General features: G+C 38.3%; 1 protein-coding gene across 1 annotated transcript in view; it reads left to right on the top strand.

Annotated features, from left to right (window-relative positions):
* The window catches only part of LOC127857832 (60S acidic ribosomal protein P0-like), a 38,808-nt gene that overhangs the window by 11,263 nt on the left and 12,510 nt on the right, over window positions 1-15,035 (top strand). Inside the window, exons 3-5 of the mRNA XM_052394514.1 lie at window positions 4,988-5,087; window positions 7,643-7,718; window positions 13,388-13,475. Coding sequence (XP_052250474.1) covers window positions 4,988-5,087; window positions 7,643-7,718; window positions 13,388-13,475 — 264 coding nt within the window. The remainder of the gene's footprint in view (window positions 1-4,987; window positions 5,088-7,642; window positions 7,719-13,387; window positions 13,476-15,035) is intronic.

Raw genomic sequence — 15,035 nt, 5'->3', positions numbered from 1 at the left:
GACACTTATCATTTTGTTTTTTATTGGGGCATTATGGATAATTAAATACAAATTAATCGGAACTGCTGAATATCCGGAACTGGTTGACAAACTGTATGTGAGACTCATTGAGTTAAGGATGGATAACCGGTATGTAATAACTAGAAATAACATGTATGAGTTATTGTGGAATAAGTTTAATTTGTTTGAGCAAATAAATGATATTTACTTGCTTGAAAATGCGCTTTTTTAAGGAAACTAACGTACGGTTCTTGGCCTTGAAAATGAAAATTTGGCCTTGAAAAGTCCTTGAAAAGTGCTTGAATTTAGGTTTGAGAATTCTGTTTGAACCATGGTACATGTATATATGGATTTTGTAAATTCAGGGACATTTGACAGATTTCCGGGACAGCGGGACAAGTTCTTCATTTCCGGGACTGTCCCGGAAAATCCGGGACGTATGGCATGTATGCTTTAACGGCGACCAAAAGGCTATTATGACCTAAGCCGAAGTGTCAGTGACCGTTTTACATAAAAAATAAAAATGGCCGACCGAAGCGGTGCATCAAAGCGTGGAAGGCAAAATAAGCAATTTCAGTGTCTTAAGTCCACGCTGCATGCATTTTTAACCAGGTTTTCCGAAGGAAAAAAATGGTTATTAGATTGGCGAATGCGGGCGGGCAGGCTGGCGGGCGGGCGGAACAAGCTTGTCCGGGCCATAACTATGTCGTTCATTGTCAGATTTTAAAATCATTTGGCACATTTGTTCACCATCATTGGACGGTGTGTCGCGCTAAATAATTACGTCGATATCTCCAAGGTCAAGGTCACACTTTGAGTTCAAAGGTAAAAAATGTCCATAAATGAGCTTGTCCTGGCCATAACTATGTCATTCATTGTGAGATTTTAAAATCATTTGGCACATTTGTTCACCATCATGGGACGGTGTGTCGCACGAAAGAATCACGTCAATATCTCCAATGTCAAGGTCGCCACAACTAAAAATAGATTTTTTTAAAAAACAAACTTACAAAGGGGGTTAATTTTGTTTGTTCATTTCAAAAGTTCAGTTTGAGTTTTCTCCCTTTATCAGATTTTTTTTCACAATGAAAACCTGGTTTTGTGACAATTTTGTCCCTTGTTTCAATTAGATTCAAATACCCAAAGCATGGTTTTGTCAAAAATTGATCAACTTATAAGCTCTTGCGTAAATGACTGTGAATCTAAAGCACTCAAAAAACATTCAGGTTCAGACCAGAAAAAGCTGTCCGAATATGGGAAAGCAAGAAACGATAAACCAAAATGTTGAATTGTTGATGTGTCAAAAACAATAAATAAAAAATTATTTGGTAATATATTGTTATGAATTAATTTTATAAATAGGGGGCGAAATAAGAATTAATTTTTAAAATAGGGAGTAAATAAGAATTTGACCAAATATTTATCTGGAGCTCTGTAAGCGTCTACAGAGTTGGATTAGAATGTGTAGTTTGCAGTTACTGAGAAGCTCCAGACTAGACTGTGCAGGCTGGTCTAGAGCTACGCTCTTTGCATATACACATGTACATGTAGCAAAGACCCATATACACATGTACATGTAGCAAAGACCCATATTCACATGAAATGGCTCATACATAGCTGCACTGATGACACTGTTGTACTGAAGTTCCATGCTGAGAACTCTATACATGTACCGACCCAGTCTGAAGCAGCTATGTGATGTTCTGTTGTCTGTGCATAACATTTACAGTCTTGGCATTAATTTTTTTTTAAGCACTAGCCCAGCCGGGCTACCAGTTTGGAAATTCACTAGCCCAAATCAATTTCAACTAGCCCTAAATAAAATTTATAATTTGTGTAACATGTGTAACTATGTTTGTATTGAACAAGCATAGAACAATAAAGATTAAATAAATAAACACTTGATTCTGTTTTATTCACTGTTAATGTCTGACAAAAAAATTAACACAAGGTCTCCAGACATCTCCATTCCATCATGATCCTGTCTGAGTCACCGAAATCCAGGTCTGACATGTCAGGAATGCTCGTAAAGGTGGCCTGAAAACAAAAACAAAGTTATAACATGATATGAATTTTCCACCCAAACATCTAAAAAAAGAAAATGCAATGTCAAACTAGCAATAATACCTGTGCTGCTGTGCGTAAGAAGTAGAATAAGAAGGTAACTGTTCTGCCCTAACTTCTGAGTCTTAATCTTATACGACATTTGTAGCAGTAGTACCATTGCCTAAGCCATATTTGTTTTGTCGCTGATTGTACCAGCATCTAAAATGCAGCATGAAAACACATTTGAATTTAATGTCAGGATTCGTTTTTTGACAGATTAATTTTATCTGTTAAAAACTAACTTGTAAGTTTGAGCATGATGTTTAATGGAATTATTTTTTTAACTTGACGTATGAAATGCACTTACCAGCCAGTCAGAAACGCTGGCTCAGAATCAAAGTCAAAACGAAGCCATGACTGATTATTTTTCCGTAACATTGGCATTTTCGTTTCATTGACTGTTCATAATTTTTGTTGCAACCTTCATTGCCATTGTACAGTTGATGTTTAAATTGTGCGTTGCGCCCTCAAAATATCGCAGAAAAGACCATTAAAACAAATCTATCGCCGCGAGTTCTCTACCCAGTAATAATAATAGTTATTACATCTCGCGAGATTGACTTACAACACTGTTCAATAAACGTCTAATCAATGATTGCTCAAGGGAAATAACAAAAGCAGTTTTGAATAAGCGTCTATATGAATCAATTTTGGACATGTTACTGAGTTCGCACACAAAAAAATGCACTTGACCGATCGGGCTACCGCCTTGGAATTTTCACTTGACCGATGCAAAAATCACTCGACTGTTGACGGTCGAGTGCGTTACGTCCAAGACTGCATTTAAATATTATAGCATGTGATCCACTATTGGACATCAATTATTCTGCATTCATCAGAGATCATGCCACCACAGATTATTATATCATAGCTCCTCTTTTCAAAATGTTAAAAATAAATTCTGAGATAATTTTGACATGCCAGGGCCCTCAATCTATCAAATCTGCCGCCGAATTTTGGCGGCAGTCCCCCACCTGAAAAGTATACTTTATCCCCTTTTGGGGGGAAAAATTCCCTCTAAAAAAAAAAATATTTTTTTTTTTATAGAAAGATGAGTCTCATGATTATTATATCTCAATTCTATTTCAATTTAATCTTTTCAAACATACTAAACTATGAAAAATGCAATGAATGTAGTGCAAACATGTACAAATGAAATAATGAGAGAGTAAGTAAAAAATTCCCCCAAAAAGGGAAACGCCGCGAAACTTCCCCCTACTAAGGGCTGCGGACCCCTTCCCCCAAAGTAGTGTGAGGGCCCTGCATGCACTACTTGGTCTGTACTACTTTCATTACTATTTCATAATTTGGCAAGGTTACCAGAGTACTAGAAATATTTAATGTCTTTGCAGCCTACCGGTACTATAAAAAGTTAATTTCTATTACTGTTTTAATTGATGAATCAAGTCAATTCTATTTCACAAGCCTCCTGTTCTTATTTCAGCATCTCGATATGGAGCTTTATCTTTCCTACATAGTTAATTCAGTTTTATAATTACCACCCCATATTATGACAGGCTTGGCGAAATTGGAAAAACTATGCCGGTCATCCGGCCAGGCATTTCAGAAAATGTGCCGGTCCGGGGAAAATTTAGCCAGACCAAAAAAAACAACATCACAACTATGTACATTAACATAAACCCTTTATTTTAGCTCAACAAACCACTGCCAGTGCTTTATCCTAATAAGATAACAGTTTTTCGGTGTTCATCAATTCGTCTTGATAGTCTGGACAATCTTCTTCAATTTCCATATCTCCTTCAGTGTCACACAGTTGAGCAATCTCCTTTTCGAATAAAATTGCAGTTAACGGACACTAACTTGTACAATGTAAAATGATGACATTTTTGGAGACCCATAACGAGTGCATGTTATAAAGATATCACTAGAACATTGTTTATATTTTTATAAACAACCTTTTTAAGCCATGCTTTATAAAGAAATTCATATTTTAATGTCCTTATCTACTCAAAAAATATGTCAAAGCTATAAAGATCTTTTTCGTGAGAATGCAGTTGCCAATTTTGCGACTGAGTTTGAAGTAGGTGTTGTGTAACCAGTTGGATTTGCTAATTGTACTTAACAAACTTATTGCTAACATCAAAACAACGAGTTATTTCATTTTGATGATGTAGTAAGGGGTTTGCTCTTTGAATTTTCAACTTTGAAAAAAATATGATTTTTTTGCATTCATTTCACATTTTGCCGGTCGCCAGGACAGACACTCTTGTTAAACCTGCCGGACCAAATGGAAATATGCCGGCCAGGACCGGCGGACCGGCAATTTCGCCAAGCCTGTTATGATTCTACTTAACTTCAATACTTGCTTCAAGTCCAATCTCTTTCACAACCCTCCACCTCCTGTGCCTATTTTAGCACCTGATAGATGAGAACCTGAAGGCATTATAACCAGTGTTCTCCGGAAGCACTGGCAGCCGGCGATTTCACTGGTTACTAACAAAATCTTGGTTCTTTTCCCCAATATGTCAATTCAAAGCGTCGCAAAAAACGCCCGTTTTAGTTCTTAGTCTCTGGCTTCTTTGATAAGAGGCTACTGAAATTTTAATGGAGAACACTGTTATAACCCCTGAATATAATTCAATACTTAGTTACTCTTCAATATGTGCTTTAACCCTTTGCATGCTGGGAAATTTGTCGTCTGCTAAAATGTTGTCTGCTGAATTTCTTAAATTAGCATTTTCTTCGATTTTTTTTTCAAAGAATACTATCATAATAGCAAACAGTTTGGATCCTGATGAGACGCCACGTTTTGTGGCATCTCATCTGGATCCAAACTGTTTGCAAAGGCCTTTAAAATTCGGTTCCAGCGCTGAAACGGTTAAGTATATTCTCTCTCACTGTTGCCCTGTGCCTATTTCAGCATCTGCTGGATGAGTACCCCAAGGCATTCATCGTGAACGCTGACAACGTGGGGTCCCGTCAGATGCAGCAGATCAGAACTGCCCTCCGCGGACACGCCAGTAGGTCACTTGTTGTTGTCTTCCCTGGTTTTAACAGCTCGTTTTTACTTTTCTTTTTATAAAATGCAACATTTAGTTATATTTCATATGCAGCTCTAGGGCTTGAACCTAAGTTAATATAATATTGACAAATGGACAACACTTAGTTATCAATTTTAAAGTATTTATAAGCAAAAAAATCAAATGCACCAATTTCCCAAAGTGTAGAATGCAGGATGCAAATTTTCCCAATTTCAGTTTTTTTGGCGCAAATTTTACCCAAATGGGTTGGTACTGGAACATTTCCTAATGGGGCAAAAAATATCACTGATTATCCAGATTTAAAGCTTCACTGATGACACTGTTGTACTGAAGTTCCATGCTGAGAACTCTATACATGTACCGACCCAGTCTGAAGCAGCTTTGTAAAATCATTCTTAAAAATTTAATGAAGATTAAATTGACACTCCAGTTAATTGAAGGATTGTCTTCAAGACAGATTACACTTACACATGTATGCCCTTTTTGCACATAAATGATTATACCCCCACAAACAAACTTTAGGGGGGTATATAGGAGTGAGCTTGTCTGTCGGTCGGTCTGTCGGTCCGTATTTAGTGTCCGCTCTATATTTCAAGTTGTTTTCATGCGAGTTTTACAAAACTTGGTCAGATGTTGTATCTAGATGATGTCTTGGTCAAGTTCGAATATGGGTCATGCTGGGTCAAAAACTAAGTCACGGGGTCGCTTAGTGCGTTTTAAACATTGAGCATGGTGTCCGCTCTCTAATTCATGTAGTTTTCATCCGAGCCTCACCAAACTTGGTCAGAAGATGTATCTAGATGATATCTAGGCCAAGTTCAAACATGGGTCATGGCGGGTAAAAAACTAGGTCACGGGGTCACTTAGTGCGTTTTAAACATTGAGCATGGTGTCCGCTCTCTACTTTAAGTAGTTTTTATCTGATCTTCACCACACTTGGTCAGAAGTTGTATCTAGATGAAGTGTAGGTCAAGTTCGAACATGGGCCATGCCAGGTCAAAAACTAGGTCACGGGGGTCACTATGTGCGTGTTAAACATTGAGCATGGTGTCCGCTGTTTTTTGTGAAGACAACATGCAAAATATTCCGTGTCGATGCGGAATGTGGGGGTATTAGTCACATCTTTGACAAAGCTCTAGTTTTGTTTGATTAAAATTTCAACAGAGAATGTGCTGTTTCCAAAAGGCTCTACATATTGAATTCAACCCTAAATCAGCCTTAATTTCTTAAAAGCAGAAGATAAAAACAATATTTTCAAAACATTATAAACTAGTAGAAAAGAACAAACTGTAGTTTACCTAGCAATTTTGGTTATAAACTGCAGTTTTACATGATAAAACAATTGGAAAAATGTAATATTTTGAGACCATTTATGCCCCCCTTCGAAGAAGAGCAGGTATATTGTTTTGCACGGTCGGTCTGTCCACCAGATGGTTTCCGGATGATAACTCAATAACGCTTAGGCCTAGGATCATGAATCTTCATAGGTACATTGATCATGACAGGCAGATCTATTGATTTTCAGGTCACTATGTCAAAGGTCAAGGTCGCAGTGAATCGAAATAGTAAAATGGTTTCCGGATGATAACTCAAGAATGCTTACGCCTAGGATCATGAAACTTCATAGGAGCATTGATAATGGCTGGCAGATCTATTGATTTTCAGGTCACTAGGTCAAAATTCAAGGTCACAGTGCCTCAAAACAGTGAAATGGTTTCTGGATAATTCAAGAATGCCAACGCCTAGGATCATGAAACTTCATAGGTACATTTATAATGACTGGCAGATGACCCCTATTCATTTTCAGGTCACTAGGTCAAAGGCTAAGGTCACAGTGACTCGAAATAGTAAAATGGTTATGAATCCTTGCATACTTCAATTAATGTTTACCCCTTTCCCACTCAGAAGCAAAGTGAAAATGGCTGTATGCAAACAGCATAATCTGAACAGCCTGCAAGTAACTCAGTCTGTTCAGGTTGTAGGCTGTTTGCGGCTCATCAGTTCCCAAGGGATGGACTTAAAGCCTTTAAAACTTTAATTTTGTTAGAAAGGTCTTTAATTTTATTCAATTCTCTAAGGACTACACACATGTCAAAAAAACAATTTTTGAAAGGGAAAGGGATAACCTTATTAAAGGTTAACACTTCAGCGATTTTTGTTGTCCTATTGGGAAAAGTACCCGTACCGGTCCAATTGGGAAAAATTGAGTTGTGAAAACCTCAAAATTGGGAAATCGAGTTGTGAAAACCTTGAAATTGGAAAAAATCTAGTTGTGAAATCTTCAAATTGGGAAACTAGTGTATTTGTTTTTTGCTAACAAATACCTTAAAATTGAGAATAAATGATGTCAAATTGTTAATATTATATTTACTAAGGTTCTAGCCATAGAAATGCATAAGTAAATTAATTGAAGTTCATTAAAAAAAAATAATTTAACCTTCAAATATGTAATTTTTGCCAGAAATGGAAAGTGCCGTTTTTCGGTACTTTACAAAGAAGGAAAAAAATCGCTGCACTTTACTCTATTGTTTCAGTTGTGTTGATGGGCAAGAACACGATGATGAGGAAGGCCATCCGAGGTCACCTGGATAAGAACCCAGCCCTCGAGAAGTGAGTGTTACCATGGCAATCAAGACTGCAAAATACCTGTCAAGCAAATGTGACCAAACAGTAAAATGTCTCTTACATTTAGGCACTGTCAGACAACTCATAAAAATGGGATAACTGTAAAGGTAACCAGCATAAGAAAGATTGACCATGATATTTTTTTATTTTTTTTTGCGGAATTTGAAGGGAGATTTAAAAAGCACCAGTATGTGATCTCCGCAATTGTAAATGAGAAAAAATGGAAAATATCTTGAGAAGTTGTTCATGCTTTTTGTCACTGCACTAAAATATATTGCAGCAAATGTGAACAAATATGTTTCAATGCTTTTGAAAATGCTGTTCACAAATTAAGGTTTAATTTCTTGCTCTGGTAATCTTTTTCATCTCTTGTGTACAAAATATTGAAAATGTAAACTTAATTATTGGTAACATAGAAGACTATGGCTCATGGATACTGTTCATCCACTTAGTTACAAAGTGTGATATGATGACAAATTGTCTGCTAAAGGTTACCTTGGTAACATGCTGCAATTCAGAATCGCTAACTGACACACTTGTGCAACTACTAGAAAATAATACGCCTGGTAACATATTCTTTGTTTGAGTTGTAATTGAATTTTATATTGAAAGTATTTTAATCGGTAGTGATATCTATCTGTCAGTGCTCCAGCTAGGATTTTAAAGGGGGGGGGGCTTTTTTGTCAAAAGCGCACTTTTGACGCGCAGTATTTTGTCAAATTGGCACTTTCGAGCGCGCGGGCTTTTCTGGAATGCTTCTTGTTGCATGTTAATTTATGTTATTAGCTCACCTGATTGCTCAGGTGAGCTTTTGTGAGCGGCCTTTGTCCGTCCGTCCGTTAACATTTGCTCGTAAACACTCTTGAGGCCACATTTCTTGTCCCATCTTCATCAAACTTGGTCAAAAGCTTTGTTAATGAAATCTCAGCCCAGTTCGAAACTGGGTTATGCCAGGTCAAACACTAGGTAACTACGTCAAAAAAAAGAAAAACCTTGAAAACACTGTAGAAGTCACATTTCCAGCGATTTTCCTTGTCCAATTGGGAAAAGTACCCGTACCGGTCCAATTGGGAAAAATTGAGTCGTGAAAACCTCAAAATTGGAAAAAATCGAGTCGTGAAATCCTTAAATTGGGAAAATCGTGTCGTGAAGTTTGGGTCTTATTGAATACATCATACAGTTCAAACTTAATTGAACATACCCATTAAAATAATCATTTGCAGGCATGCCTTAATGACCATTACTTAAAGTAATAAAGTTGATATAAATAACAAAATATTATATAGACGACACAAAATCAATTAATAGTTGTTTTAATCTCTTATAAAGCAATGTCTCTCTCTTTCATTTTTTTGAAAATTCCAACAATCTTTGATGTTTGATCATCACTCAGTTGCTGGCATCATTAGAGCTGTCAATGTGTCCTGTGATAGACGGTTCCGATTGGTCGTGCAAAGATTGTTCATTAGACTGAACAACCTTTCCACAGAGGCAGTGCTGGAGGGCATTTCAAACTACGATAAGGTTTCAAACCGAAGTCAAACTGCCTGACAAAAGAACCGCAAACAGTAACGACTCTATTGATTGAACGCGCTGAATAATAAAACCCGATATTAATCGAGCGCGTGGTTACACACAACTATTCGATTTTCTTTGTTCGCTCGCCGAAAGTTGGGTTTTGTTACGAAACTTTCGATCGTTTTGAGAAAAAATTCGGACGCCGATTGGGATTTTTTCAGATGCCGATTGGGAATTTGGGAATTGTCGCTCGATTGGGAAAGTACCGTTTACCGGTACTTTATAAAGAAGGAGGAAAATCACTGCATTTCATGCCCAATCTTCATGTAACTTTGTCAAAATGTTTGTCTTAATGATATATCGGTTGAGTTCAAAAGTGGTTCCGATCCGTTGAAAAACATGGCCGCCATTGAGTGGGCAGTTTTCCTTATTTGGCTATAGAGAAATCTTGTAAACACTCTAGAAGTCACAATTTTTGCCCAATCATCATGAAAGTTGGTCAAAACATGAGTTCAATTGATGTCTCAGACGAGTTCGAAAATGATCGAGATCAGTGAAAAAAACATGGCCACCAGTGGGAGGGCAATTATAGTGGCAGATTTCCCTGTTTGGCTATAGAGAAACCGTGTAAACACTCTAGAAGTAACAATTTTTGGCCAATCATCATGAAAGTTGATCAAAACATTGGTTTTATTGATATCTCGGACGAGTTTGAAAATGGTCGGGATCGGTGAAAAAACATGGCCGCCAGTTGGCAGGGCATTTTTCTCTATATGTATATAGTGAAAACATGTGAACCCAGTAGAAGTCACATTTTTGGCCAAATTTTCATGAAATTTGCTCAGAACATTTGTTTCCTTGATATGAGAGTTGAGTTCAAAAATGGTTTCGGTCAGTTGAATAACATGGCTGCTGGGAGTGGGGCAGTTTTCTCATTATGCCCCCCCCCTTTCGAACTTTCGAAGAAGAGGGGGTATATTGTTTTGCTCATGTTGGTCCATCCGTCCACCAGGTGGCATCCGGATGATTACTCGAGAGCGCTTATGCCAAGGATCATGAAACTTCATAGGTACATTGATCATGACTCGCAGACAGCGATTTTCCTCCTTCTTTATTAAGTACCGGTAAACGGTACTTTCCCAATCGAACGCAAATTCCCAAATTCCCAAAACGGTACTTTCCCAATCGAGCGAAAATTCCCAAATTCCCAATCGGCATCTGGAAAAATCCCAATCAGCGTCCGAACTTTTTCTCAGAACGATAGAAAGTTTCGTAAAAAAACCAACTTTCGGCGAGCGAACAAAGAAAATCGTATAGTTGTGTGTAACCACGCGCTCGATTAATTTCGGGTTTTATTATTCAGCGCATTCAATCAATAGAGTTGTTACTGTTTCCGGTTCTTTTGCCAGGCAGCCAGCGTACTGTTTTAACGTCGGTTTGTAACCTTATCGTATTTTGAAATGAGTCATAATAGCAAATATTATGCCAAAAAACCAATCGGAACCATCTATCACAGGACACATTGACAGCAATAATGATGCTGTGCAGGGAGGGATGCAAGCAACTGAGTGATGATCAAACATCAAAGATTGTTGAAATTTTCACAAAAATGAAAGAGAGAGACATTGCTTTAAAAGAGATTAAAACAACTAGTAATTGATTTGGTGTGTTCTTTATAATATTTTGTTATTTATATAAACTTTATAACTTAATGGTCATTAAGGCATGCCTGCAAATGATTATTTAAATGGGTATGTTCAATTAAGTATGAACTGTATAATGTATTCAATAAGACCCAAACTTCACGACGCGATTTTCCCAATTTCAGGATTTCACGACTCGATTTTTCCCAATTTTGAGGTTTTCACGACTCAATTTTTCCCAATCGGACCGGTACTGGTACTTTTCCCAATTGGACAAGGAAAATCGCTGGCAGATGACCCCTATTGATTTTCAGGTCACTAGGTCAAAGGTCAAGGTCCTTATGACCCGAAATAGTAAAATGGTTTCCGGATGATAACTCAATAACGCTTATGCCTAAGATCATGAAACTTCATAGATACATTGATCATGACTCGCAGATGACCCCTTTTGATTTTCAGGTCAATAGGTCAAAGGTCAAGGTCACGGTGACCCAAAGCAGTAAAATGGTTTCCGGATGATAACTCAAGAACGCTTATGCCTCGGATCATGAAACTTCATAGATACATTGATCATGACTCGCAGATAACCCCTATTGAATATCAGGTCACTAGGTAAAAAGTCAAGGTCACGATGACACGAAATAGTAAAATGGTTTCCGGATGATAACTCAAGAACGCTTAGGCCTAGGATCATGAAACTTCATAGGTACATTGATAATGACTCGTAGATGACCCCTATTGATTTTCAGGTCACTAGGTCAAAGGTCAAGGTCATGGTGACCCGAAATAGTAAAATGGTTTCCAGATGATAACTCAAGAACGCTTATGCCTAGGATCATGAAACTTCATAGGTACAATGATCATGACTTGCAGATGACCCCTATGCATTTTCAGGCCACTAGGTCAAAGGTCAAGGTCACGGTGACCCGAAATAGTAAAAGGGTTTCCAGATGATAACTCAAGAACGCTTATGCCTAGGTTCATGAAATTTCATAGGTATATTGATCATGACTCGCAGATGACCCCTATTGATTATCAGGTCACTAGGTCAAAGGTCAAAGTCACAGTGCCAAAAGACATATTCACACAATGGCTGTCAAGGTCACGGTGACTCAATGAACCGACTTCTCTCAGGTGATAATTAGGGCCATCTTGGCCCTCTTGCTAATAATTGTGAGAATATATTATTCCCATTAATGAGAAACAAATTAATTACTTGTAGTGTAATAAGAGATTAATTAATTATATGAAAGGCAGGGGGCTCTAGGAAGGGCAGGGCGGAGGGCTGATGGGGCGCCCTCAAATTTAGGCCTTGCTGGAGCACTGATCTGTAATATTGACACAATTAAATTATGATCGATAGAATTGCTTTAAGAGACAAGTTTTACAGATTGTACTAAATATCCCTATTAGTCCAGGGCTTTTTTTTCCCCTGTTTTTGTGAGTGTGTGAACTGCTCAAAATTGTTAAAAAAAATAAGTCGCAAACTTTCTAATATTGTGAACATTAAGTCGCAAACTTCTTGAAAGAGTGAAAAATTGAGTCGCGAATTTACCAAAATTGTGAAAAACGGCCATTCTCACAGAAAAAAAAAGCTCTGATAACATGCCTTATTCGAGATTCTCAATACTGAAACTTTTTGAAATGTCTTCAAACATTGACAAACAAGTGGTTGATATATTTGTCACCACTCACACATTACCTTTAACCTTCCCACACACACACATGCACATACACCCCCACCCCAAGTACGTGTTGCTACTGCCCACATGTATGTTTGCACACATACACCCCCACCCAAAGTATGTGTTGCTACTGCCCCTATGTATGTTTGCACACATGCACTTACACCCCCACCCCAAGTACGTGTTGCTACTGCCCACATGTATGTTTGCACACATACACCACCACCCAAAGTACGTGTTGCTAGTGCTCACATGTATGTTTGCACACATACACATACACCCCCACCCCAATTACGTGTTGCTACTGCCCACATGTATGTTTGCACACATACACATACACCCCCACCCCAAGTACGTGTTGCTACTGCCCACATGTATGTTTGCACGCATACATTTACACCACCACCTCAAGGACTTGTTGCTACTGCCCACATGTATGTTTGCACGCATACACTAACACCCCCACCCCAAGGACTTGTTGCTAGTGCCCACATGTATGTTTGCACACATACACATACACCCCCACCCCAAGTACGTGTTGCTACTGCCCACATGTATGTTTGCACACATACACCCCCACCCTAAGGACCTGTTGCTAGTGCCCACATGTATGTTTGCACACATACACCACCACCCCAAGGACTTGTTGCTAGTGCCCACATGTATTTTTGCAAACATACACATACACCCCCACCTCAAGTACGTGTTGCTAGTGCACACATGTATGTTTGCACACATACACTTACACCCCCACCTCAAGGACGTGTTGCTAGTGCCCACATGTATGTTTGCCACTGACTATTTGCAGGATGCTGCCGTACATTGTTGGCAACGTGGGCATTGTGTTTACCAAGGGCAACCTGGTTGATGTCCGCAAACTGCTGCTGGAAAACAAGGCAAGCTTTTCTATAGAATGGTTTAATCTGGCTATATCTGGTCAACATGCCAGTTCCATTTATGTTATTTAAGGAAGTGTATATAAGGATGTGATTTTTTTATGCCGATTTCTTTTATTTTATTTTTCCAAGCATCATTATACCCCTATTACCATTGGTAATGGGGGCTATATAGGAGTTACTTTGTCCAGTGAGCTTGTCCAGGCCATAACTATGTCGTTCAGTGTGAGATTTAAAAATCATTTGCCACATATGTTCACCATCATTGGACGGTGTGTTGCTTGAAAGAATTACGTAGATATCTCCAAGGTCAAGGTCACACTTTGAGTTCAAAGGTCAAAAGTGGCCATTAATGAGCTCGTCTGGGCCATAACTATGTCGTTCATTGTGAGATTTTAAAATCATTTGGAACATTTGTTCACCATCATTGGACGGTGTGTCACGCGAAAGTATTCCGTTGATATCTCCAAGGTCACACTTTGGGTTCAAAGGTCAAAAATGGCCATAAATGAGCTTGTCCGGGTCATGACTATGTTGTTTATTGTGAGATTTTTATGTCCCCCACTATAGTAGTGGGGGACATATTGTTTTTGCCCTGTCTGTTGGTCTGTCTGTTTGTGCCAACTTTAACATTTTGCAATAACTTATGCTATATTGAAGATAGCAACTTCATATTTGGCATGCATGTGTATCTCATGGAGCTGCACATTTTGAGTGGTGAAAGGTCAAGGTCATCCTTCAAGGTCAGAGGTCAAATATATGTGGCCCAAATCGCTTATTTTATGAGTACTTTTGCAATATTGAAGATAGCAACTTGATATTTGGCATGCATGTGTATCTCATGGAGCTGCACATTTTGAGTGGTGAAAGGTACGGTCAAGGTCATCCTTCAAGGTCAGAGGTCAAATATATGTGGCCCAAATCGCTTATTTTATGAATACTTTTGCAATATTGAAGATAGAAACTTGATATTTGGCATGCATGTGTATCTCATGGAGCTGCACATTTTAAGTGGTAAAAGGTCAAGGTCATCCTTCAAGGTCAAATATATGGGTCAAAATTGCTCATGTATTGTCACTTCTGCAATATTGACGCTAGCAATTTTATATTTGAAATGCATGTGTATCTCATGGAGCTGCACATTTTGAGTGGTGAAGGGTCAAGGTCATCCTTCAAGGTCAAACATCATATAGGGGTCAAGGATATCCTTCGAGGTCAAACATCATATAGGGGGACATTGTGTTTCACTAACACATCTTGTTTCAAGGAAGGAGTATATTGGATTTGCTTTGTAAGTTGTTTTATTGGCCTGTCTGGAACACATACAATCAGTCGGGGAAGAAAACTTGTAATAAGTCATCAATATGTAATGCATGTATGCAAGACTCCTCACCCCCAGTGATCTCTCTTATTAGTAATTTGCCCTTGAACATACCTGACAAAGTTGTACATGTGTCACATTTGTCAAATCTCAAGTTATGTTTGTATGAAATTACAACATGCCTTTTCTGGCCATTTTGAGATAAATGCAATTTCAGGATTGGGATTTTTTTTTATCGA

The sequence above is a fragment of the Dreissena polymorpha genome, chromosome 14 (assembly GCF_020536995.1).
Source record: "Dreissena polymorpha isolate Duluth1 chromosome 14, UMN_Dpol_1.0, whole genome shotgun sequence".
NCBI lineage: Eukaryota > Metazoa > Mollusca > Bivalvia > Myida > Dreissenidae > Dreissena > Dreissena polymorpha.
This window is presented reverse-complemented; position numbering and strand designations above follow the sequence as displayed.